Source organism: Aptenodytes patagonicus, chromosome 6 (assembly GCF_965638725.1).
Source record: "Aptenodytes patagonicus chromosome 6, bAptPat1.pri.cur, whole genome shotgun sequence".
NCBI lineage: Eukaryota > Metazoa > Chordata > Aves > Sphenisciformes > Spheniscidae > Aptenodytes > Aptenodytes patagonicus.
In genome coordinates this window covers 7,192,860-7,217,988 of record NC_134954.1, presented here as the reverse complement: position 1 = coordinate 7,217,988, position 25,129 = coordinate 7,192,860, and the positions used below count along the sequence as shown (strand labels likewise).

General features: G+C 39.0%; 1 protein-coding gene across 1 annotated transcript; it reads right to left on the bottom strand.

Annotated features, from left to right (window-relative positions):
* Positions 1–4,254: 4,254 nt before the first annotated feature.
* DIPK2A (divergent protein kinase domain 2A) lies at positions 4,255–24,736 on the bottom strand. Its single transcript, XM_076341009.1, has 3 exons — positions 24,083–24,736; positions 9,898–10,201; positions 4,255–7,194 (listed from the first exon to the last, which is right to left on the bottom strand). The coding sequence occupies exons 1-3, from the start codon at positions 24,734–24,736 to the stop codon at positions 6,863–6,865; spliced, it is 1,290 nt and encodes a 429-aa protein (XP_076197124.1). The 3' UTR covers positions 4,255–6,862.
* Between the last annotated feature and the right edge of the window lie 393 nt (positions 24,737–25,129).

Below are 25,129 nucleotides of genomic sequence, written 5' to 3'. Positions count from 1 at the left end.
GACGTAACCCCGTACCAGCAGACACAGCAGAAGGCAGTACCGGCGAAAGGACGGCTACGCTCAGGGGACAGTGACCTCCCGAGCTCTTGTTTTCTTCCTACTTGCTGTTAAAGTATCTGAATAATGCAGTCATATACATGATAAACATTTATCAATTCAGACAGCTCTGTCCAGAAGCAAAGAATTTCTACAAAACTGATAAAAAAAAAGGTTTCTGACAGTGTGTGTATTTGGTGACGGGGCAGGTGTACATCATAGCAAGTATATGCCCTATAAAACTAGATACTGGTCCATGCTTTTGTAGTATAGCACAATTTTTCATTAGCCAGTTTCTTTTCACCCAATCCCCACCTTCCTGAAAGGAACGGGGACCGAGATGACCCTTTGTTTCAATTGCCAATTAATTTATTAAGGAAAAAATATGATGTTAGTAGAAAGCAAATCCGATCTATTTACACTATGATTGTACTTATGATTACACTGAAAATAAACAGGATATAAAAAGAAGAAACATCATTTAATATCGTATGTATACATAATTTTACTATTTGGCAGAGACAAAATACCACCTCTTTGAACAAAAATGTTAACAAAAACTCTAATAATAAAGTTTTGTATAACGCCTTTGGGAAAAAAATGACAGCACTGCAAGTAATTAGAAAAAGAATTAAAAAAATATTGTAATGGAATAGCTGATAGTATTTGCCAAAAAGACTGGGGAGAACTGTAACGATGTGTACAGCTGAGAAGGACTGGAAGGCGAACAGCTGAAGGGATAGCTATTAAACTGGTTTTATCTTCCCTGTCAAGCTCTCCTCCTTTGTAAACCAGGAAGTTTTTAAACAAAACATCACCACCAACAAAAACAAACACAGTCAAAAGCATGTAAGTCAAAGAATGTAAGGCTGCAGTCTGAGAAAGAAACACGTTTTTCCATCCTTGGTCAAGTCTGATGTTCCTCTCAAACAAATGAAGGGACAGCTGCCAGACTTAAAAAAAAAAGTGTTCACATGTACAACTTTTATAAAACAGTAAGCAAATTAAAAGAGAAATCTACTTTTTTTTTTTAAAGTATATTGATTAATGCTCCATATAAGAACTAGATAACAAGCGGGAGAGGATTTTCAAAGAAACTAAAACCCGAAGTATGCTTTGCCACATTCCTGTAACTTTGTGCATTCACCGTACAAATATTCTCCGCTCGTTCAGAGCGTGCTGGCTGTTGATAAAGGAAGAGCTCCCTTAAAGAGAGCAATTCTTAGAAGTTGTTGACAACTACGTCTGCTTTCTGCCAGAGCTCTAAATTTACCCTCAGGAAAGCAAGCACGAGCACGTTAAGCTCAACCATTTCAACGTATAGCTTCTAAAATGAGTGTATCTAAATAAACAACTAGAACTGCTCTTGATATTCTACAAGAAGCGAAATAATTAGGCCCATTATTGGTATACTAAGTTTCTACCGAGAGGCACTAAGTCAGCGAGTTCAAAGAATTCCCTTGATTTTTTATTTCCTCAGAATTCTGACTGTTATTTCTTCGTGCTCTCTCCAGATGGAGGTAGGCCCTTCTTCCCACAGTGAAACCGCAAGTTAATTTGCAACAGTAAGAAAAATTTTTAATATATGAAACTGCCAAAAATCCCCACAAAAAGAGACAACTGTAAGTTTTCTTGCAAGGAAACAATATCTATTAAGGCCCAGGTGACACACTGAGAACTGCTAGATTTTACAGAAAACCAGACGTTCCTACCCCAGCCTGAACAACCAAAGAAGATGAGAACTTTCAAGTCAAAATTAAACTGCATTAATGGTTGGCAGCAATGAAATCAGCTGCTCAACTATTTTGAGGAGTTTCAGAATTATTTTTGGAGGAAAAAAGCACAAAATAAAAACGCGCTGAATTTTGAAAACACCATTCCTTTAAAAAGATACAGGGCATCTATTTGGGAATCTGTAGTTACACCAAGGGCACATTAAATGGATGCGCTAAGCCTCCATTAATAATATCAAAAGCTAGAATCCGTAGTAAAACTTAAGCATGTACAAAAGCATCGTGTTCAGAACAGAAAGATGTGTATTAAAATTCTTTGACAAGCTATTTGAAACTCTGACCTAAAAAATGCTCTTTTTTCTATCTGAACACAAGCTGTATATTAAACAGTCTATTTTGCTTTGAAGTATATTCTGCTTTCACATTTCTGTTCTCAGAAGACTGGAGTTACCCACCAAATAGAAAAAACAACCTTAGATATTTTTTCTTTTAAAGTCAGAACTTTCCTGCTCTGACCTGAACATGCAAGTCAGTATTCGTGGCAAACGTTCATTACTAACGCTCCTGAAATTTGTCTAGCTTTTGAACCACACAGAACAGGTATATTCTCATACTTCCTGCGTGGCAACAACAGACTCATCTGCTGCCAAAACAACAGACTCTTCATTGTCCTAACATCACGTGCACACTCTACGAAGACATCTAGCAGCCACCGGGCCTCTCTGCATCTGGCAAGAGCTCATTCGCGTAGCGTACAGCACAAGCCAGACTACCAAAGACTTTTGCCTGGAAGAACAGTGAAACGTGTCCACAAAACTCAGTATGAAATATAAAAAGATTTGATGCTTAGAAGTACCCCAGGCGAACCGACACTTGTCGGATCTGGAGAGTCACGTTAAAAAAAATGACAAATCAGCGCAGGAAAAATTTCTTTAACACACCTTAAAATGAGACTAGAAGGAGATAAAGGTCTATTTAAACTAGTTGTACATCTTTGAACATGACCTGGAAGTAAGGAAACGGAAAACAAGACTGGCAGACATTTAAAGTAGAAAGAACAGCGATGCTAATAATGAGTGAACTAGTCAACTGAAGGCTATCAAATAAATTAGCAGGTCTGTATATTGCAACTTCAACCAAAAAAGTAGGTGAAATCTACACTAATGACGTTTCCATTTGATGGACTGGCTTTTTAAAGGCTTGGGAGGACTGCGAGGTAGAAAGAAACCATGAGGAATTTCAAAAGTGGTTTAAGCAGGCTGCACACCAACTCTTCAAATTAAGAAATACACTTCCCTAATAGAACTTTTCTCTGATACTCACCAGACACGTGCATTTCACAGAGGTTTGCAGTCCAGCCTATCCTAATCTCCAAATCACAGGTTTCAAACAACATAGATAACTAACAAAGGAGCTTAGAAGTTAGTACTGAATTCAGACACGTCATATGGAAAAACAGGAACCCACGAAAGCACCATTGCTGGTTTCTACAAAAACATTAGACTGACTGGAGAGAACCAAAACATTTAAGTGCCTTTTAAAGGTAGCCAAGGTCTCCACTCTAATAAATGTAAAGAAAAATCGCATTTAACCTAGTCTTTGTGGTAAATCAGAGCAGCGTACAAAGCTTAACATATTTGAAGTGTCTCATAAGAGAGTATCGCACAACAAAAAAATCACCTGGTAAGAAAGTACCAGATACAGCACGTCTTGAAGTTCAAGGCAACCAGGATCACACGATGCTATACTCTGGAAACTGTTGAAAGAAAAGATGTAGCTGGTTTCTTGTTAAGACCGTAACAACCTTGACTTCAGAGGCACGCTGGAAAGTTTACAAGTTTCAATCTGCATGTTTGCAGTTCCTGGAGATGGAAGTTGAGGCAGCAGGAGTGCAACTGAAAAAATTTAAAAATCCAAGTGTTTTTGAGACCAGTTGTTCCTATTATTTACACAGGCTCAGAAAGTCAGAAGGGAATATATCCTCTAGTATAACTGCAGGACTTAGTTTCAAATGCACATGCTCACTGAAAAATCCAGAGTGAAGGAGAAACATCAAAAGTCATGATGTATTTATATTACATTAACCGCTAGAATACTGTACTGAAGAGACAGTGGTACTAGTAATATAAATGACTCTACATACAAGGAAAAATAAGTTTCTCAAACAACAAAGAGAGAAGATATAAACTTGTTTAATTTGAAAATATTTTCTTTCAGTTAACAGAACAGAAAGATATGGCTTGATCAAGTTGTTTTTAAGAAAATGAATCCTACTTATGATAATCTCCAAAACAAAAAGATTCCTGACAGATCATTCATACTTTGGATCAGTCTGCTAGAAAGAAGGAGGGGGGAAAAAAATTCCTGTCGGTCACTTTTGACAACGGTGCATTCTGCAACACTACAAAAACTAGTTCTATGTCTATTTTAATGCATCCTAGACTAAGTCAATCTTAAAAGACTGAACTGAAAATGAATATCTGAGATGAGGTTCTTAAAGTATTCTTTATTAATATCATTAGAAGTTGCAGAAACAACTTTCTTGTAATATAAAGGCACAGGGAGACAGTTTTGATAAAATATTCCAATCAAACAGTAACTTACAGTACAAAAGGACAATTGTAATGCACATACAACCCCCAAACATCTCATTCAAAAATATTTCACCGTGTTCATCAATAATAATGGGCAATGACTAAAAATATAAATTGTTATTGTACAATAAACATCTGATAGGTGCAAACGGAACAAGATTTATTGCTTTCCACAATTTTTTTTCCCCTGTAGTGGTTTAGTTTTTTTTAAAGTTCCAAATTCCTTTTATAATCGGCTTTAGTAACTTATTTCTGAGGGAACTAAACCCCAAACCAAATCTGATAGGACGTTCTGACAGTTACAGAACCACCTCGAGTAGTAACCAGAACTGGCAGTGTTTGTTTCTTTTACTACTTTAACAATCATACTCCAGTCGCTCATTGGGAAACGTGGTAGATGTTTAGAAATGAACTTTAGTGAGTCAAGGCTTTTATGGTAGGGTAGTATTACCTAGTCTGAGGGTTAGCCTATTTTCTTCAAATAAGTGGATTTTATGATGAAAAATAACATGAAACTTCTCTGACAGCTTGTGCCAGAGCGAGCATGTAAAACAGTTTTCAAATGCGGGGAGGGGAGAAATGAAAACTAAAAGCTGCATTGGGCATTCTAACTTCAGAAAAGGAGACAAGGGACTGGGAGCAAGTGAGGACTACAAAGGCAAAGATGACAAAGTGAGAATTTCGAATTCTAAAGTATCCTTAATATAGTCATCTAAGAAATCAAAAAGCACTCTGCATCTTTATACGGCTCCATTTTTCGAGCTTTGAGAAAGAAGGGCCAGTCAGTACGTTCGCTATTTTCTTCACCTTGCACTTGCAGCAATTTGGTAAAGCAACAGTTTCCATCAGGCTTTTGATGCAGTATGAGAGGCATACTAATTTTGCTCTTGAAAGTAGCACATACTACCTTGGTCAGAATTCTTTTTAGCTTGTACAAAATATTGGTTTATACACGCATTTAAGAAATGTTAGTTTCCTTCATTACTGTTACAAGAAGTAATACGCATACATTTCCTAAGAATATCTTTTTATGAATAAGACCTCAGGAAAATGAAGCATTATAGTAGTTGTAAAAAAAAAATATATAAATAAATAAATTAAAAAAAAAAAATGAGGAGCAAGCTTTGAAGTGAGTTCTTGTAGCAGTAACTGAGGTTTTTATAAAGACTGTAATTTATGAGAACAACTCTAGATTTACACAAACCTCAGCAAGTCAATTTTAACTGCACTGGGAATAATCCAACAGTTCAAGAAAAGGTGTCTAGAGTGAAGACAGCTTAATCAATTTAGCTGGTAAACCAAAAGATGAATATTCAGTAAACTCCGTTACACTTGAATTCAACAGAATTGGGAATGATGTAAAACAAACGGCTATTATTACTATTATTATTCAAATTATTATTATTCATTATTATTCAAATTAGGTTTTTCTGCTTGTATAAGCACATAGTTTTAGAAGTTCGTCAAAGAGTAACCAAGGACCACTGAAATTTGAATTTTGAGAATTATTAGCTTCACTACAGTATAACATTTTCCTTTACTATTTGTTTAGAAACTACTAAACAAAACCATTTTCTTTGGTTTATGCTTAACTACACTGGACTAGTTAATTTTTATTTTTAGTCAAGCTTCTATCCCCAATTTAAATTAATACAGATCTTTTTATTGTAGTCTCTCTCCAATTCTCAAATTATCTCTGTTAAAAATAAGAGTTCGGTCATACCGCGATTTCCTGCTAAACAGTCATATGTATATACTGGCATGAAGGGTAAAAGTTTTGTACAATAATTACATTAAGTGATATTTCCAATGGCAGAACTACAAAAGACATCAAATGAATGTTAGTTCAAATGACATTTGAGTTTATGATGATCTTAAAAAAAAAATAAAAATACACAATGTCTAAGCATAGTAAAATACAGTGTAAACCCCCCTAAAATTAGACAGTAAACATGGGAATCCTGCACTCACAGTAGGAATGTACTGCACAGCATTAACATGAAAGCCCGTTAAATTTGAAACAATGCAGACAACTAGATTTACCTGTATGTAAATGACACTTCAGGGTGTTTAAACAAACACAAAAATGAGACAATGATGTCAGGAAAAAGGCCTTTAAAACAGGCCATCAAGTCTAACTTGACTTTCCAAGTAAAAACATCAGCTTCACAAAACTGTGACGCTAATGGAGTTTTATGTAAAGTACCCTTTGACACACAAGCTGTCAATTAAGCTATCACAGTCTTTTTTGACCTACTCCCTTTTAAACAGTTAGGGAGGAGAGTCAATAGTAGCTCAAGTTTTAATTCACTAAGTACCTTCTCTGTTTGCAAAGGAACATTATAACACCATAAAATTATATTTTTATGGTATTTAGAAAACTGATAAACTAGGGTTGTTTTTTTTTAATTTTCTCTAATACGTAAGTTCAAAACTTGATTTTCTATGTGTCTTTGCAATAGTGTTTTAGCCAGTGTTGAAAAAAATTTTCACTGTGGACTACCTCACGTTGTTACTCAATTGTGCAAGGTATTCACGCAGTTCTTTTGCGGCTTGGAATCTACCGTATCGCTTCTTTGGGTTGGCACACTCATCCAGCAAGGCCTCGAGTCGGCCATCTTTGGCAATTTCAGCTGGGGGGTCATGAAGTAGTCCTCCAGAAGTGCCACGCCACATGGCATGTCTTGATAAAAGGTTCTGACAAACAGCATAATAATTGTGGTCCACAGTGACACGAGCACAAAGAATCTCTTTCGAGAAGGACAGACAAGCTTCTTTATCACAGTCATCAAATTTGCTTTCATACCATACATCCCAGTTTTCAGGTTTATCTGTGAAATATAAGGAGACAGTAAAAAAAAAAGTGAGGAGGAAAGAGCATGTGTGTGTCTCAATACAATCAGAAGCTCAATACACAGCAAACTGCTGATATTTAAACCATAAACCAACTCTGTTTAGATGAACTTTTAAATGTTCTAGTCTAAGATTGCATCTGACAGTTTGATATACCCTTCTGCTGAAATGGTCCTGGCAATACGAAAAATAAGGGAAAGAAAGAAAGAGGGTAAAATAGATAGCAAAGAGAGGGAAGCAGAAAAAACAGCACACTAAACGCATGAAATCTACAGTCATGCACATATCCAGAGGAAAAAAATGTAGTACAAACAAGTGCAAGAGAATGATTCACAGCTGAAGTGGAGAGAATAACAAACAAGCAACATGATTTATTTTAGCAACATAGATTTGGTTTCTCCAGTTGCCCTGGGAACTAATACTGGCAAGTGGTCTACCAAAGAACAAAACAAGAAAAAAAAACAAACCACCACATTGCAAAGTAATTGCCATAAACTTCTGAAACGTTATCTTCCAACCTCTTACTTTAGACATGGTAGTAACCAAGAAATGCATATAAAAAAGCAGATGCATTACATATAATCTTTGAAAAAAAAAAAAATTCAACAAAACAAATGGCATTTACGTACAATTATAAACCCTTCTTTAATATATATTAAAAAGGTTATCAAAATTTGAAGGTGTAACTAGTGGCCGTGTCGCAAAGCTTTCTTTAACTTAAAACCTGATTTATAGGAAATATCTTATACAATAATATGTAAAAGGTTACTAAGTGCGAGATCTCCTGAGTTATTACTTTTTTTTTTTTAGAAAACTTTCATCTTAAGTTTCTAGATTACTGCCAGCTTTGAGAAGAGGTCCTTACCATGGAGTCTCAGTTCTTTTAGCACTGTGATGTACAAAGAAAAATTTATCTGTGTTGTGTAGTCACTGAGCTGACTATCGGTCTACTCATTTATGGTGCACTGCAAGCCAGACTAGGAAAAAAGTGTACTGAGGGATGACTGCTAGAAATATAAAAATATGATGTAAAATTTGTACAATTACCAGCAAACTTGAATGGAAAAAAAAAAAAACACAGCAAAGGAGAACGGGAAAAAAGGACTTCAGCAAACTCAACTATGATACCCACATAGAGTGCAACTAGATATTACTGTACAGTGCAATTGGACAGAATGTACATATTCAAATACCTAAACAGGCATATTAATCACTCTAGACAGAGATTGTTTAATGACACTTTCCAGGAGATTAATGAAATCAGTATTAAATGTCAAGTTTATACAAAGACTCAGAACTTTCTTGTGTCCTCATTTGTTTTCTGTGTTCTTGATTAATTGTTAGATTACAAATCATGCAGCAAAATCCTAGTTAGATCCAAATTAGTCTGAGAATCGTAGACAACAGATGTAAGCGTGACCCTTTCAGCATTCAGCTTCTGCAAGATGCTACTTGCTCCTATTCCGTGTACACATCAACTTTTTCAGAGTTCATTTGGTCATCTTTGTGACTGAGCAATTCAGACATGCTCCAAAAGTCAAAGTCTTAAGTAATATTATTTTAAGAGGGTGGAAAAAGAAAGGGGAAAAAAAAAAAAAAAAAAAGAAAAAGAAAGTTTGTGTGGCCCGTAAGTACTGCAGTAGATGTACTGGATTTCCAATACATTAAAAGGTTTTCTTAGTAGGCTCAGATAACTTTAATCTAAGCTGCTTGAGAACATATAATAAATCTGTTTTAAAAAAACAAACAAAAACCACCAAAACCAAAAACCCCACACCACAAAAAAAACAAAACCCAAAAAACATACTTCCATGTAGAAAAGTGTGTGGATAGAAAATATAGTCTCAAAGTTAATTCAGCAGCAAAGCATATGAAGTCTATTTGCAAAGCTTAAAAAATCCATTCACCCAAAGCAAACTGGAATCACTTGGCCTACTGCCACGAACTTTGGCAGAATCTAGGGTTTCGTGTTCAACGTCTCTAGCCCTTAGGTCTGTAAAGTTTTCCTTATAAGCTCAAAAGGAATATAAACCCATGTAATGCCACTTTGTCAAACATCTCTCCTGCTGCCGCTGCTTTGAGCTTTTACAGTTGACAGATGAACAAATTTTCACTATTCCCATTTGGAAACAGCACTAAAATTACTCATTCCTTCAGTTCCATTATCACAGAGCACCTACCTGAACAACTGAACCAGAGGCAGGCCATGTAACTAAGGCGAAGCGGGCAGTAAGACTGTCTTGTCATTCACAGAAAACAGAATGCCAAGACTTCTGTCCTTACAGACGTCCGGAAAAGACGAAAGGAACCTACTTCTCTCTCTTAGCTAAGGTAGACAAGTCAGCCCGTCTGTCTATCTGTCCATCTATCTGTACAAACCCGTCCAACGTCCAACCCTCTCCTCCCACTCCTACCTCTCCATTTAAACAGGATTACAGAGATTAAAAGTATATGTAAATCAAGTTCAGGTAAGCTCAACACTTTGTAAAATTGACAAATTGGTCAAGTTAATTAGTAGTCTACTTGCAGAAGAAAGCTAATTAGTTTGTTAATTAGTAGTCTAGTTATAAAGCCAACAAAATGGGTATTTAGCAACTACACATACTTTAAATACTGTGCTTGCAGAGAAAGAAGCAAGAGACATGGGGGGAGGGGAGGGGAAAGAGAGAGAAGAGACTTACTCTGTCTGATTAACCTTTTGTCTGCTACCAGAACGTTTTCTGCATCTACAATGATAACTTTCCCGTCTCTCGGTCCAACTGCAAAGTTGTCAAAGCTGACATCAAGGAGGTAGAGTGCAAATTCAAAGTCATTATTTGTCAGCTGCTCAGCTATTTCCATTAATTGCCAGGCCAGATCCACTCGTTTCTCCCATGGTGCATTAAAGTAACTCCACAGCTCTTCTCCAACGTAATTGACAGCCACCATTCTTCCGCACGCTCCTAAGTACTTTGCGAATGGCCAACCCTCATCAGATGGAAAACTCTGTATATAAAAAGATTTTTTAAAAGTTTCATTAATACAAAACAGCTTAGATTTTAAAAGGCTGTTCAATAAAATTTAGGAGAGACACCTGTAAATACCCATCAACACGACATTTCCATATACTTCTAACTTTTGAAGGGAAATAAAAAACAACACAAAATATATTTATGTGAGCAAGAGGCCCTGCTGGACTACTAAAGGGAAAGATATATATTTTCAGATACACATGCACAATTCCACCAACTACCTTTTTCTGTTGGTGTTTTATACACATCTGTTGTACTAATGCAAGTGTACTTCCCACCAAGATAATTTTGCATCTGAATTTTTTAATTAAAACCAATTTTTTTAATAACCTAAAGGAAAACGCTTTAAAGTGACACATCCTTCTTCCCGCCACCCCCCCTTCCCATTTTCCCCAGTTGATTGGATTCCTTTGAGGATCCTCTCACTTGAAGATCTCTCACAGAAAGGATTACAGAACAGATTAAGTTATAAAAGAAAGCTTAGGCTTTTTTATGCCTCTAGTACTCCTTAACAGTCTACCTCTTGATTAATTGCTACATACATACTCTGCGTGTTTATTACACACAGCCACACAACGTTTTTATCAAAAGTAAAATCTGTCTCCAATAGTAGCTTTCGTGGAAGTTAACATACTACAAGCAATTCAAAACAAAAAAACAAAAACACACCAGCATATTCTTCCTACTTCAGTTGTGCTGAATGTGCCCCAAGACTTCAATATGAACAGACAAGCATTTAAAAGGTATCCTCCATACTATGCATCAGGAAGAAACAATAAAAATATTAAGTTAAGAAGCCCCAAATGCATAGGAGTCAGCACTTTCTAAGAACACAACGTAGGCTAATTTTAACAATTAGGAGACACCACTATGTGCACACGCTCCTTCCTCGTGCACTACTTTGCTATCGTGTCACCAGAAGCAAATCATAATCAATTCTGCAATGATGATGTAGCAAAGGTTTTACCACATGTGGGTTGAGCGGCTTGGTGGGTTTCAGTCTGAATGGAAGCTTTATATCTCCCTGGAATCCATGATGGTAGAAAATCTTTACAGTAAATCGAGAAAAGAGACGCTGGAAGGAAACACATCATGTAGAACAGATCTGAACTACGAGACCAGTCAGGGAAGAGGTGCCCAGCACTCACCCATCTGTGTATGCATCCCACTTAAAAAAAATTTAGAAAAGTTGAGTGCTTACAAACCCAATCACCATAGCCTTAGAACCCATACCTCCCCTACAATAATCCTTAATTTTGCCTATGTCTGTGCTTCCTTTGATAACAAAGTTTTGATCATTTTATCTTAAGCACTAGGCATCAGCTGATGCTAAGCCAAGGTCAGAATGCTGATGTTGGTCAGAAACACTGGAAGCGCTGTAATACACAAGGAACTGCAAGCCAGATCTACCCCCAAGAATTAATACTTATTCTTGAAATGCAAAGAACAAAGTTAAAGCTATACTCAATTCACACACTAAGACCTCAAATTTAGTAGTAAAAAAACCCTGAAAAAATAAAAATAGATTTGCTTCAATCACAAAAAGGTTTACTGAAGCATATCAAAGCCCCTCTTATAGATGGGCAACACAAGTGCTTCCATGGTGCAACTTCTCCCAGCAATTCATAGGCAGCTACAATTCCTTTCTCACCCATTCTGAATCATCTGAAGAAGTACAAAACTATACAGAGGTGTCTAGGAAAAAGGAACAGTTATTACTGAGAGTCCAGACCACACTGCCTCCACCCCCCAGGAGAAGGGGGGGGAAAAAAAAAAAAAAAAGGTAACGAAAAGGTTTGGGCATGCCTTTGCATTTCTATGCTGCTGCTACTGGAGAATGTCACTCTAACACTCCATATGGCTCCCACTTTACATCTCCAGCACAGAACTGGAGAGTCTCCAGCCCAGCAAACCAGTTCACCTACCTACAGCATGCTCATCTCCATCCTTCTTCTAAAGGCCTTTCAGACAGGGAGAGAAGATTCAGGATCGAAGTTTCTGCTCTGGAAGCACGCTCCTTGCCATAGGAGCATTTAATAAAATGTTACGGAGGCCCTAATTGAGACCGTGTCTAAAATGAAGGCTGAGTACCAGGTTAACTTGTACCTAGCTTCCAACAGTCCTTGCTTGGAACACTTAAGAACATTGCAATTTGTTCATCTACAGTTTTACAATTATTTAGTATTTTCAATATAATTTTGACACAATAAAAATACCCATTTGTTTATGTGTTAACACTATTTGATAATTGGATCCTACTGGAAGCTGAGCATCCATCCCAGACTATTCTAGGGGAGGGGGCTAGATGTCATCCTCTATGGAATTTTCAAGGACTCTTCAAAGTTTCTACATAGCCAATCTTGTCTATATGGTACATGTGAAGAAATTAATATGTACTGTTGACTTAGTTTGCCATCTTTATGGCAAAAGCCATTAAGCTAACCTCTAACACGGCAAATGTAGAAGACAATTTTAGGGGAAATAACTGTGTTTACCATTGCAAAGAACCACCTTTCTTGGTTGGTCAAAAGGGCACCAGACCTTATATTAATAACAGAACAGGTTCAAAGTTTTTGGGGTGCCTAAGTGTCTGGAGTCCTACTCTAATTTGATCACCTGATCTACCTACATAGACAAATCTGGTCATAAAAAGTCCTGAGGATGATACAGAACTAATTTGATGGTTTTGAGACCAGTATTTTCAAGCTGTGATAACATATAATTGAGAACTAAACCTCTCTCACTAACTGAATCTACTATGCGATAAGGATGACATTATCCAGACTTCAGTTTTTTATCTGTAGGCTTGAGGGCAATTTATGAAGGTGGTAAGTAGGGGCAAATATCCACTAGTTCAGGGCAAGTCAAGTGATACATTCCACAGTTAAGAAGTTGGCTGGGGTTCTTTTGCTTGTTTTGTGGTTAGCAAAGCAACCTTCCAATAAAAGAAGTGTGTGCTAATTCAGTGTTCCTTACTTATTCTACAAACAGACCAACGTAATGAAAACTCATGCCTGTGGCATGAATAAACGCCACCAAAATGAGATTTCATGCACATTTATCATTACTGTATTCAGTCCTGGATCAAAACAAACCAATAAGCAAATGGCTGCTGACCATCAAATGAAGTTAGTTATTTACAAAGGAACATGTCATTTCACTCAAAAAGAAGCAAGCAGGAGCTGGTGCTAAGGCATAACCTCCAGAGAACTCTGGGCAAGCAAATGTTTTTCATTCCAGTGAGTGAGATCAAGGGGCATACAGGAAAATTCAAAATACTGCCTACCAGTATCTATCAGGAAAAAGCCATCCAGCTTAGTATTGAGGAAGTCCAAATGCGTGTACCTATCAGCCCTGTTCCCATGCAAGTCTGCTTTATCCATATCTTATAAAACCAAATTTATATCTTAAATTGGAGAAAATTTACCCAATTACATTTTCCGACAAACACAGGTTTAACTGATTTCACCAACTGTGCATAACATATTGCTGCATTTTACCACCACTCAATGCAATATATTCAATTGCCACAGCAATGATACCTGAATATTTTTATTTAGGTGTGACGTTGGACCACCCCATTCCTTTTCTTTTCCACCCCTCTCCTTTCCTATATTCCAGTCCTGCTCTGCTTATGCCTTTGCCTCCCTTTCCAAATACAAATTCAGCCACAAACAGTTGAACCTGGCAAAGGCCATGCTACCATTGGAAGCGAACGTGTCCATCCCTCCCAAGCCATCAAGCACACTCATTTCAGTCCCCTCCTTCATGTCATTAGGAAAGCAATGCAGCTGGTACTTGCTGGGCTGGCATTCAGCTGGATCAGCAGCCTGATCGAGCTCATCACATCACCACATCATGCTACTACTGACAAAAGGAAGGGAGAAGGCCTGAGTAGCCAGGTGCAGAAGAGAGGAAAGGAGCTAAGAGGACCTTTCCTTTCCAGCAGCAGCAGCAGGGATTCATGTAATGGATTAAACTGATTTTGAAAGTACAGCACTAGTTACAATGGTACACTGATCTTCAAAACACATCTATTATGCTTCCTGCATTGGGTACACTGAATTTCATTTCACACAAGAAATTATAGGAGCAGTTTGGTTTATTAAGAAGTGAACATCCCAAACAGCACTAGTAAAATATCTGCATGCCATACTGTAACACAGATATATTTATAACTCTGTGGCAATAAAAAGATCTTTTGACAACAGGAGTGCAGGGAATCCTGCCAACATCTGCACATGTACAAACAACGTCTCTGTTTTGGCTCCCTTCCAACTGGCACGTAACAGCCACATCTACACTTCATTACCCAAGTCGGTAGCCGAAGGAGGGGATAAAAATATGTACAAGTGCCCCATTCAGCAGTTTTATATTCACCCGGTGAATTGGACAGGAATATTAACTGAAGTGCAGATCTGTTGTCTTTGCAAGCAGAGATTTGTAACTTTTCTTACTATTCTATTTTGAAAGCATCTTTCTAGATGAAATTGCAGCTAACTTACCATGAGGATTTTTTTGCCTTCACATACTAAAATTTTGAAAGCCAGTAAGACATGAACACAAATTTGTATGGTCATTAAACATGTTTTCCGTTAACAACTTGCATTTAGAAACAAAAAGCTTAGTAGACAGCTGTCAAAAATCTCAGATTTCTGTAATGTATAACATAGTTTTTATTTTAATTCTCAAATTATTAGTAGTATAAATATTTAATTAGATAATTTTGTACTCGAATATGCTATTTGAAGACTTAAAAATGTGCATTTGACCATTAAGATAAAAACCAAGCTGTTGTTCAAAACCAGAAACAGCTATCTGAGAAAAGAATCTGCAATTCTGATGCACCCACTCACATTTTGTCTGTGAATATACACACAAATGCCATGGAAACCACAGACAACTAGGCTTTTAAAAGTGTTCTAAAATACAGTAATGCATATGAAAAACTACAAACAGGTAGCTTAGTAAGTTTTCCCTCATTAAAGTTGTTATCCTTCTCTATTCACAGAGCAGTATGTATAATCCTCTAACGGAAAGATGGAAAACAATAAATATGACAAAAACTTCTGCTAACTCCACTCCCAGTGACACGTACATCAAAAAAATATTTTAGTTGCCCTAATTAGCATAGCTACAAGGTATCTCTCTAAGCAAGGCTTAAAAACCTAAGCCAACCCTGTCAAATGGACAAAGGACACTTTGTTCCTGAAAGAATAATACTGCATTTATGTCTTTTAAAAAAAAAACACTGTAGTCTCGGAATAAATATTGAGAATTAATAGGGTGAATTTATCACTTCACTGAAGCATAAAAACACACTATCAGTGTATTTGTTTCCTCACTTCCAACTGTCTAAACATGAGAAGATATACAAATCTGCCATTGGTTTTGAATGTTCAGAGCTGTGAATGAGATCATGCAGTGAAGACTCACCAGCTTGAAGCTGATAAGGCCTATTGTAGTCTGCAATAACACAAACCCCCTTTGAATTAAACACTTAAAAGAATATTAGTTTATCATAATCAAACATAAAATTCATCCTAATAAACTGTTTTGGCTTTTTTTGGACTTGATTAAGTAACAACTGACATCTTTGAGCTACTGTTTCACCGTACCATTAAAAAAATATGCTTTTCATATTCAAAACGACTATAGAAGATGCTACATGTCACTACCAATTTTTCTATAAAGTGAGTTCCATCTAAAAACAAACAAACAAAGAGCTACACCTTAAATACGATGGAACTAAAAAACATATGTAAAACAGACTGGGGACTTCTCTTCCTACTCCTTATGATCCTGAAGACCTTCACGGCAAAATTACACTTTGTGATGCCTTCACCAAAATCATCCTATTACACTGTGTTTGCCCAGGCACAAACTGGCATGGCAAGTAGAATTTAAATAATACGCTCTTCCACAAAAGGAAAAAAAATTAGTTTGCTCTCAGAGTACTGTTGATTCTGCAGTGTAAACAGAAGTAGCACTTGTATTAGTCACCAAGGCAAGTAAGTAAAGCTCTGGAACCACGCAGACCTGGAGATCAGATTTTACAATGAAACTTCTCAGATCAAAGGAGGTTAAAAAGCACAGCCTAAATGCAGATGCCTTCTTTTGTCAGGAATTGATCTGCATTCTAGAAGATATGTATTCAAACCTATCTGCGAATGCTAGTGAGTATAACAAAAACAATTTCATTCTCAACTATATGCCAATTCATTTGGCATTCAAAGAAAACTCCCACAGAAGTTAAGTATATACAAATATATAGCCTACACACAGAGTGAAGAGTGGATTCCATTGAATATTCCAAATATTAGTATTCCCATTGCAACTATGTTTCTTTCATTTATTTGACTTTTATTCAGTTTTATTACATTTCAACCAGTTACCACATACAATTCATGCCAACAAGAGGTACGTATCAGGTTTAATTGACACACTATAGGACAAAAATACATAGACAACTCTAAATATAAACTCACTCAGAATTAGAAGTCGCTCAATGATTAAGCTGAACAACTGAACTGTAAAAGTTATATTTCACAATGTTAGCAGAGGTATGTCATTTCTCCAAACAAATTAATGAATAATGATTAAACGCAAGAACCATAGTATAGAAAATTTAATGTTGTATTGGTTGTTTCCTGTTCAAATTAGTTTGTAGTTCATAAAAGTTTGTTCAGATTAGATTTGTAACAGATGAAAATGATCATTATCTACTTCTCATTAGTTATGAGTCTGGAATAGAACACTATAAAGAAGTCCTAGTAGAGATTGCCTACTCTTATTTCTGAAAGTTAATTTGCAAAATCAAAGAGACTAAAAGAAAGCCTCAATTACTTAATTCAGGAAAGTAAAATACAGCTCCCCCTCTACATCAGACATACCAGAAGCAAATGGACAACACTGGTATTTCAAGGTTTGGAGTGTGAGGGAACACACTTTTTTTTGTGTTACTGAAAACTGCTCAGTTACAATTTATCAGGAGGATTTCTATTTAAGTCTGTATAGTGATTTCTCAGCAGCCTCTAGATTAAGACAGACATTCATCTTAACACATACCCTACAATAACTTGAAGAATTTCTACACTATTTTAACATTCCTTTTACTTACTTACATGTCGTCACTTTAGGAAGGTTTCACCAGAAAGGAAGATGAAAATGGTTTTGATCATTTCAGTAACGTAATTAAATACAGTAACATGACAACCACGAGCCAGTTCTGGCCTAATATGTATACTGTATGTCACTGCAAAAAATAACTCTTCGATTTTCAATACAATCAAATCAGTGGAATATTCGCGTAACACAAGGCTACTCAATTTTAATTCAACAAAACAATAATTTTTCATTTCTTTTTTTAAAGGTGCATAATAGAAATTCAGGGATGGACAACAAATTCATCTCCTTTCTCCACCATACTTAGAAATATGTAAAACAGGATTCAAGAAAGACTAAAGCCTCACTTCAACACCTGAATTTTAAATCCCCTGCTTTCTGAATTATCTTTTCTACAGGTGTCAGTCAACTGATTTGTGCAAAAAAAGAATTCTAAGAAAAGTTAAGACCTGAAAAGAAAAAAAAAAATCCATTTACCCATAGCGTAGCGCTAGACATTCGTTAAGCCTAGTTTATGTTTACTGCAAGAAGAAAAAAGAGCTTTCAAAAAAAAAAATAGTCCAACTGCATGGGAGTAATTTGGAGTGGGGAGGAAGTCATGATTTAGATCATCTGCAGCAGACTACAGTGAATCTTTAAAATGGAATAATATATGAAATTGCAGATAATCAATTTTTGATTAAAAAGCCTCCAATCAATTGGAGGTAACATGACTATAAACAACTTTAACAACTACGTTTTAACTTCTTTATGAAGATCAGAGGAAAATATTCAACATTTTAAAATACTACACACTAAATACTACTTAGTACATCAAAATGCTGATATCTGTATGAGCCAGGACTTAATACAAGTCCACTAGAAGACACATCAGGTAGTGTGGATAACTGCCTTAAATCCACTACTTGGTATTTAGCATAGCAATTATGTATCAGAAACACCAAACTGAGTAATGAAGAAAAAGTTTAAAAGGCACCAAGTATTAAAACTGGATAGCATTCTGACAATGTCTTTAGAATAGAACTACAGAAAATAACCTATGACTAGAACAGTGTGTATGATAAAAAAAGAAAAAAGAAATCCCAGGCAAGAAAAGTTGCCCATTTACTTCTTACTGAGTTATGTATGGATCAGCAAAATAATTCTGTAAAACATTTGGCTAAATTGCTACTTTGAGTGAAATCAGCGCAAGAAATTGTTTCAAAAAGATCACAGCTAATGTTTTAATATATGTTTACCAGATGGCAATTATTGTTCTTCCTGCAACAAAACCAAACAGAAACACCAATGATGACATGAAGAGAAACCAGAAGAATTTTAGGTTATGTGGCAACAGACTGTTCATGCAGAGTATTTATACTAGGAATAGAGATACAGCTGTTGTTGGGTTGGTTTTTTTTTTTCCTCCCCACAAGGAATAACAATGATCAGAAGTTGTGAGAAGAATAAAGTCATTAAGTATTTAGAAAGCTAAATGCATACCTGAGGGAAGGGCAATGATTTACGCAATCTATTGAAAAAAAATGCAGAAATACTGCTATTTTCCATATAGGTATTGGAATTTTTCTTAGAGTCAGAAAAATAAAAGTCTCTGAGACTTGTAATTTACATACAAGATATAAACGTTCACCATCATTCTTTAAAGAATCTCCATTTTAAACAGGCTGTTAACAGCTACAGCTCAAGACAAAGTTGCATTAATGCAGGCTGGATATAATTCACAGACAACCTTCTATAGTTTGAAAAAAAAAAACCACATTACTTGCAAGCATTTTATTTACTTTTATTTTAATAGCAAAGTTGGCGTGCAAACTTCAAGTTTGCTTTGAAAACAAAGCAAATGCACAGTCATTTTAATAGTGCATCTGGCGGTACTGTACACCAATACAATAGCCAGCACAAAGGCAAGACTGAGCATTGCAAGACCAGCTCTAGGTGCACTTTTGCCACAACAATTAATAGAACCTATGTTTCAGTTTTGCCGGGACAGATGTAATCTGTCTTTCACAGCTAACCATAAGATCTTAGGAGAAATACAACCACTTTACTGAAAAAAAAAAAAGTTTTCTTATCCAGAAACAATTTCTTCCTTCAGCAGTAGTGAGTTATACTGTAGTTTCCCCAACTCCCAGAACAAGGAATTCTCCGCTTTGCCCTGTTTTTTGGGCGTTGTTGGTTTTGCAGGGGTTTTTTGTGTTTAAGTACAAAACTTAAAACTTTGCCACAGGCCTCCATGTGTTGGACGACGCATGGTTGCATACCATGGCTCACAGCATAGCAGCTATGGTGGCACAATGACAGCAGCTCAAAAACTATTAAGAGACAGCCACAGTGGCTCTAAATAGGAAACCTGGAGGCTGACAGAGGTCAGTGCAGGAGCTCTATGGAAAATAAAAGGTATGTCTAGAGAAAGCTTAACTATTTCCCCAAATCTTTCTGTTGAACTGCCTTGGTTTTGGAAAAAATCTTGTTAGGAATGGAGGGGAGGAAAAAAAAAAAGAAGAAGAAGAATTTTTGTAAGAGTCAAAGACTGAACAACAATCTTAGCCTCTATGGAAATTAACAATAGGCAGCAAACATTTTTGATTCTGTAACAGTAAGTTTATGTTTCTATTTGCCAGTGAAGATAAAAATTAATCATGTTACTTCATAAAATTGAATAACATCCATTATTTGAACACACATCATGGTTAAAAAAAAATGAAGAAAGGTTTCTCTGCTACGATTATTTTTAAAAGACAAACTAGAAGGTGGGTGGTTTATAAAAAGTCATAGGGTGAGGATAAATCTACTTACATCCATGCCGGTTCTATGAATCCTGCAAGAAGTGAATATTCACACTGCACTCAGTCTAATCCAATTTATTTTTAAAATTTTGCTATTTCTTCACAAGGCAACTTTGGCCAAGCTATCTTTGCAAAGTGTTTGACGCACATAGTCATCATATTCAATTATGAATCAGATGCCATACATAGATCCTACCCTATAGGAATAGGTGATTCCTATTTAAAATACTCTGTTTTCCATTAAATGAGTTGAAGGGAACAGCAGCAAGTTTTCTTGTTGCTTTTGTCCGAATAAGCTGTTCACATTTACACAGAACATTGGTTTAGATGTATCAAATTTTGATTACAGATCAGAACTTATTTTACTAAAAAGTATTTGCCTGTATTGCACGAAAGGAGTATTAGAAAGAGGAAGGAAAAAACCCAAACCTATCAGAAATTAAATCTTAAACATTGTACACTTCAAGTTAAAAAATTCTTTCCTCAACCCTCGCATACAGGTTGTTTCATTCAAATGTGAACTCAGATAAAAAATGTGAGAGGATTTAATTACTGATTAGTTTAGTGAGATTCGAGAAAAGTAAAAATAATATTTTTAATACCCAGAAAAGATGTAAGCTGTACCGAGTAATAATGCCGCTGTCCTCCCATTTGCTTCACAAAGTAAAATGGCAAAAGGGGCTGAATTCTTCATTGAGTACACCTACCCAACTGTTTAACAAATGTGGATAAAGAAGGTTAACAAGAAAGCTATAAAAAAAATACAAATATTGAGTTAGGATTACAGTAAGTAATCTATACAAAACTGTGCTGTTTTACTACTGTTCAGAGACTTGTAACAAAAGTGTATCACGCTATGGGTTAAAGCCCCACCTGAAAACTTCCTACAGCAAAAGCTGTAAGTCAGTTGTGACAATATGCAGTGTGTAAGCAACGCCACTTTAGGAATAATCCATACTCCAAATAGGCTTCAAGCTAAAATCCCAATCTCTGGCAAAAAGTCTTAGAATCCACAAATTACTAGCTCTAGTAGATGATTAAAGGGAATTTTCTGTTATAAATCAAAGATCAAGCTTTAAATTCAGTGCCTATTTACAGTGCTCCTGTAACTTAATTAAAGAACACAGAACTTTAATGCACGGGAACACCAAGAATTTACAAGTCCTCTCTGCTTCTAAACCAAAACTGTTAGTCATGACAGTGTTTTAAACACTCACAGTGGTGTTTCATGAAAAGCTCAAGGCAAAAAACTAGCAATGCTTTTCCTTGTGCCTTCTTGTGACAGACAGCATCAGTTAAATGCATCAAGTTTTTCTTTATTTATTTACTTAAAATTAAAATCTGATTCTTCCCATGACGTCATGCAGGTTTCCTTTCTTGGAAGCAGCCGATTTTTAGAACAAGCCTACAGGTCTCATTCCCGTGCCAGTATCTGCCCTCGTCAATACTGCAGAAACTATACCAGAAGATGTTTTACACATCTTATGTATAAATACAAGCAAACTTCTCAGTAGTCAGTTATCACTTCTGGAAAGTAACTTCACCCCTCTCATAAAGACTGCCTTGCATCTTGCTGTTGCAATACCTGCATAACACAGAATTATCCATTCCTTATGTGTTTCTCGTTCCTTACATGTTTCTCGGGTAGAGGCTGAGAATGGAGTGTTTAAGTGTTTAAGTACAGGTATGTGACACGTTATGCAAATGAGAAGAGTTCATTCAGATTCATATATTTAAGATACTTCTTTCCCAACTGAGGGAAGGTATTCAAACCTTCAGTGCCCATTACCAAAGTTGATGAATACTCTTCAGGAGAATGTATTAAGAGTGTTTCAACACACGAAGCTGGCCTGAAGTTCCCCAGAAATATTTTCCAGAATGTGCCTATTCATCAACATTTACAACACTCTGCAAAACACTTTTCCTCTGACAAGACAACTTTACCACACTCTGGACTGGTAAAGGCTGCCTCGCTTCCCACCAGTTTCACCTGCTCTGCTCTCAGCAGCACCTTCGCTAAGATAAACGGCGAGCAAAGTGCTTGTTAAGTTCACGTCCAAAGATTTTCATCTCTTCAACAGATTTGCTTGACAGCCTCAGGGCTCATCCACAGCTTATCAAGAAGCTGACAGGAATCAAGGCTCTTAAGTCAACCAGTGCTGCCCACTGCCTTTGATCCACCCCACAATAGAAAATGCTGCAACTGTGCCATACCCTTTGTCTGTAAAGAATGCGTTGGCCCCGCAAATTATGGAGAAACACACAGACCTGTTTTCTGGCCATCTAGGTCTATGCTCAGTACGTTGGAACCAGTCTTGTATGAAATGCAGCCAAACCAAATCGATTCTGAAAGAATTTCCAAATATACTCAGCAGAGCGAAGAGGTTTTAATTTTCTCACTTAAGTGGAGTTTCCTCTTTCACTGTACTCAGGAGCAACTTCACGGCAAAATGCAAGAGACATACTGCACCCTAAGTCCATTGAGGAGCAAACTGGAAACTTTGAAAACAAAACCCAAGAGCTGTATATGGAGAGACTGAAGGGCAGAAGGCATACTACCCAAAAACATATTTTTAATTAAGTAGAGTTCATAAATGCATTCTCTAGAAATTAATCAGTAGGTGAACTTGCTCTCTTAGCATTAGGTATTTCTTGGCCTCTCACTAGAGAAACAGCAGATGTTTGTAACAGTAATCATGCAGTGATGCTTTCAAACATATTTGCAAATATTCTTTTTATCGTACACTGGATAAAGGCAAGGACAGTCCAGCAGTTAGACGAAACAATTCCCGAGTCCAAACTTACACGCTAGAGGCACACTTGGAGTTCCCTCGATAGTGCTAAGAGCCGAAATGCAAAGCTCCCAATCTAGATAGATATGTAACAGAAGCAACTGAGCGGTGCCACAGAATAAAACAGTTTCCTAAAAATTTTTCACCTAAAAATTTACATGACATGTTAAAGCACAAATTTCTGGTCTACGCACATAACCAGTCCTCCTAACTAAAGGATAGAAAATATGTAACCGCTGAAAACAGAGAATACCGTTCATTTATTTGTCGCTCCATTTTCAGGCGACGAAATACCCATTTCTAATTTTTACCACCAGGAACACAAAAATTCTATTTAGTTCACATAAGAACACGACACAGCCCGAGTCAGTTTTTGACAAGGAAAGCACAGTAGCATCACAGTAAAGTCTCCACCCACTATCTATTAAACTAGACCCTAAGAAACTAACCACCGATTCCCATAGCTGCCTAGGAACGTAGGTATTATGGGAGACGCCGCGGGACTGAAGCCTAACACTCAACCGTAAGAAAGGCGTAAATCCACCAGAAAGCCTCTGCCTTCCAGCGTGCCGCCCCGCCCGCTGCCCGCACAACAGCTGCCTGCTTTCGCCGGTCGCTCCCCAACAGAAGAGCGAGCTCCCCGCCCAGATGAGAAAGGCAAGCAGGATGGAGAACGAGTTAAAGCCTTGAGGCACGGTAGCACCGAGGAGGAAGACAAACCGGGAAAACGCCCGGAGCCTTTGAGGAAGAAGGGAAAAAAAACCGTGAGACTGAGTGAGAGAAAGAAACGCCTCCTGCCCAGAGCGGGAATCGGAGACCCCCTCCTCAGCCCACGCGGCTCTTCTCTTTACGTAAGAGCCACTGTTAGGGCAAAGACCTAGAGGAGGACCCCCGCGTTCCGCCGCCGTTGGAGGCCAGCTTCCCAGGAGCCCCGCTCTCCCCCGCGCAGAGGCACAGCCGCCCGCGCCCGGCGCGGCGGGCGAAGGAGACCCCGGCCGCGGCGGAGGAGGGGGGGACGGCTCGGCCGGGACCGGGCTTCCGGCAAAGGGGCCCGCCGGCCCCTGCCCAGCCGGGGGCGGCTGTGCAGCCCCAAGGAGAGCGGGCGCTCGCCCCGGCACTCCCGGCCGGCCGGGCGCCGTCGGGCGCGCTTACCTGCAGCACCAGCGGCTCGGGGTTGAAGGCGAGGGTGATGAGGAGCTGCATGCGCTCCGAGTCCTTCAGGTTGCGCAGCAGGAAGCTGCCCGAGTCCTTGGTCTCGGCGTAGCGGCGGACCAGGCGGTCGAGCAGGCGCTGCGAGGGGCAGTGCACCAGGTCCGACCAGCCCTCCACGGCGTCGGGGGTGAGGAGCCGCACGTCGCCGTTGAGGCTGGCGAACTCGGTGGCGTGCAGGGCCTGGAGAAGGTCGCAGCGGCCCCTGCCGGTGGCGCGGCGGCAGATCTTGGTGTCGATGTCGGCGAGCTCCTGCGCGGAGCCGAGGCGCTTGAGGACGACGCGGCGGCTGCCCTCGCGGGGCTCCCCGTAGCGCGCGAAGTAGACGTTCTTGACGTTGAAGAAGTCGAAGAGGCGCAGGCGGCCCCAGCTCTCCAGCCGCAGCTGCCCGTTGAGGAACTTGCGGCACCAGCTGGTGCCCCAGCAGGCCGGGCACTTATTGAGCTGCAGGAAGCGCCGCTCCGACAGCTCGTTGCGCTGCAGCGAGGCCAGCAGCGAGTGCGTGTTCAGCACCAGCGCCGCCGCCAGGCTGCCCAGCACCGCCAGCTTCACGTAGCGGTACAGCCGCCCCAACTTCAGCGACACCAGCCGCAGCATCGTCCCGAACCGGGCCGGGCCGGGCCGGGCCGGGCCCCCCGCCCTCCGCCGCGCTCGCTCCCCGCCCCGGCCGCGCCGCAGCTCCGGCACCAATAAACTCTCCGCCTCGCCGCTCGCCCGATAAAATGCAGCCAAGTTACTGAGGGGACGGCGGGGAGGGGGAGGGGGAGGGGGGGGGAGGTGCCAGCAGCCCGCCGGCCCGGGCGGCCCCGCCCCCGGGGGAGGGGCGCCGCCGCCGCCGCCGCCGAGGTGGGCGCGAGCCGCCCGCCCCCCGCCGGAGCGGTCTCCTCCTCCCGCCGCTGACCCCGCCCACCCGGGGAGGGGCCTCGCGCGAGCGCCGGCGGCCGCGGCGGTTGGCTGCACGTGACGCGGCGGGGTCGCGTGCGGCCCACC

Coding starts and splice junctions, on each gene's coding strand:
- DIPK2A (XM_076341009.1), bottom strand. CDS start 24,736: ATGCTGCGGCTGGTGTCGCTGAAGTTGGGGCGGCTGTACCGCTACGTG. Junction 10,202..24,082: donor CCGAGCCGCTGGTGCTGCAG/GTAAGCGCGCCC, acceptor TTTTATATACAG/AGTTTTCCATCTGATGAGGG. Junction 7,195..9,897: donor CAAAAGGTTAATCAGACAGA/GTAAGTCTCTTC, acceptor TATATTTCACAG/ATAAACCTGAAAACTGGGAT.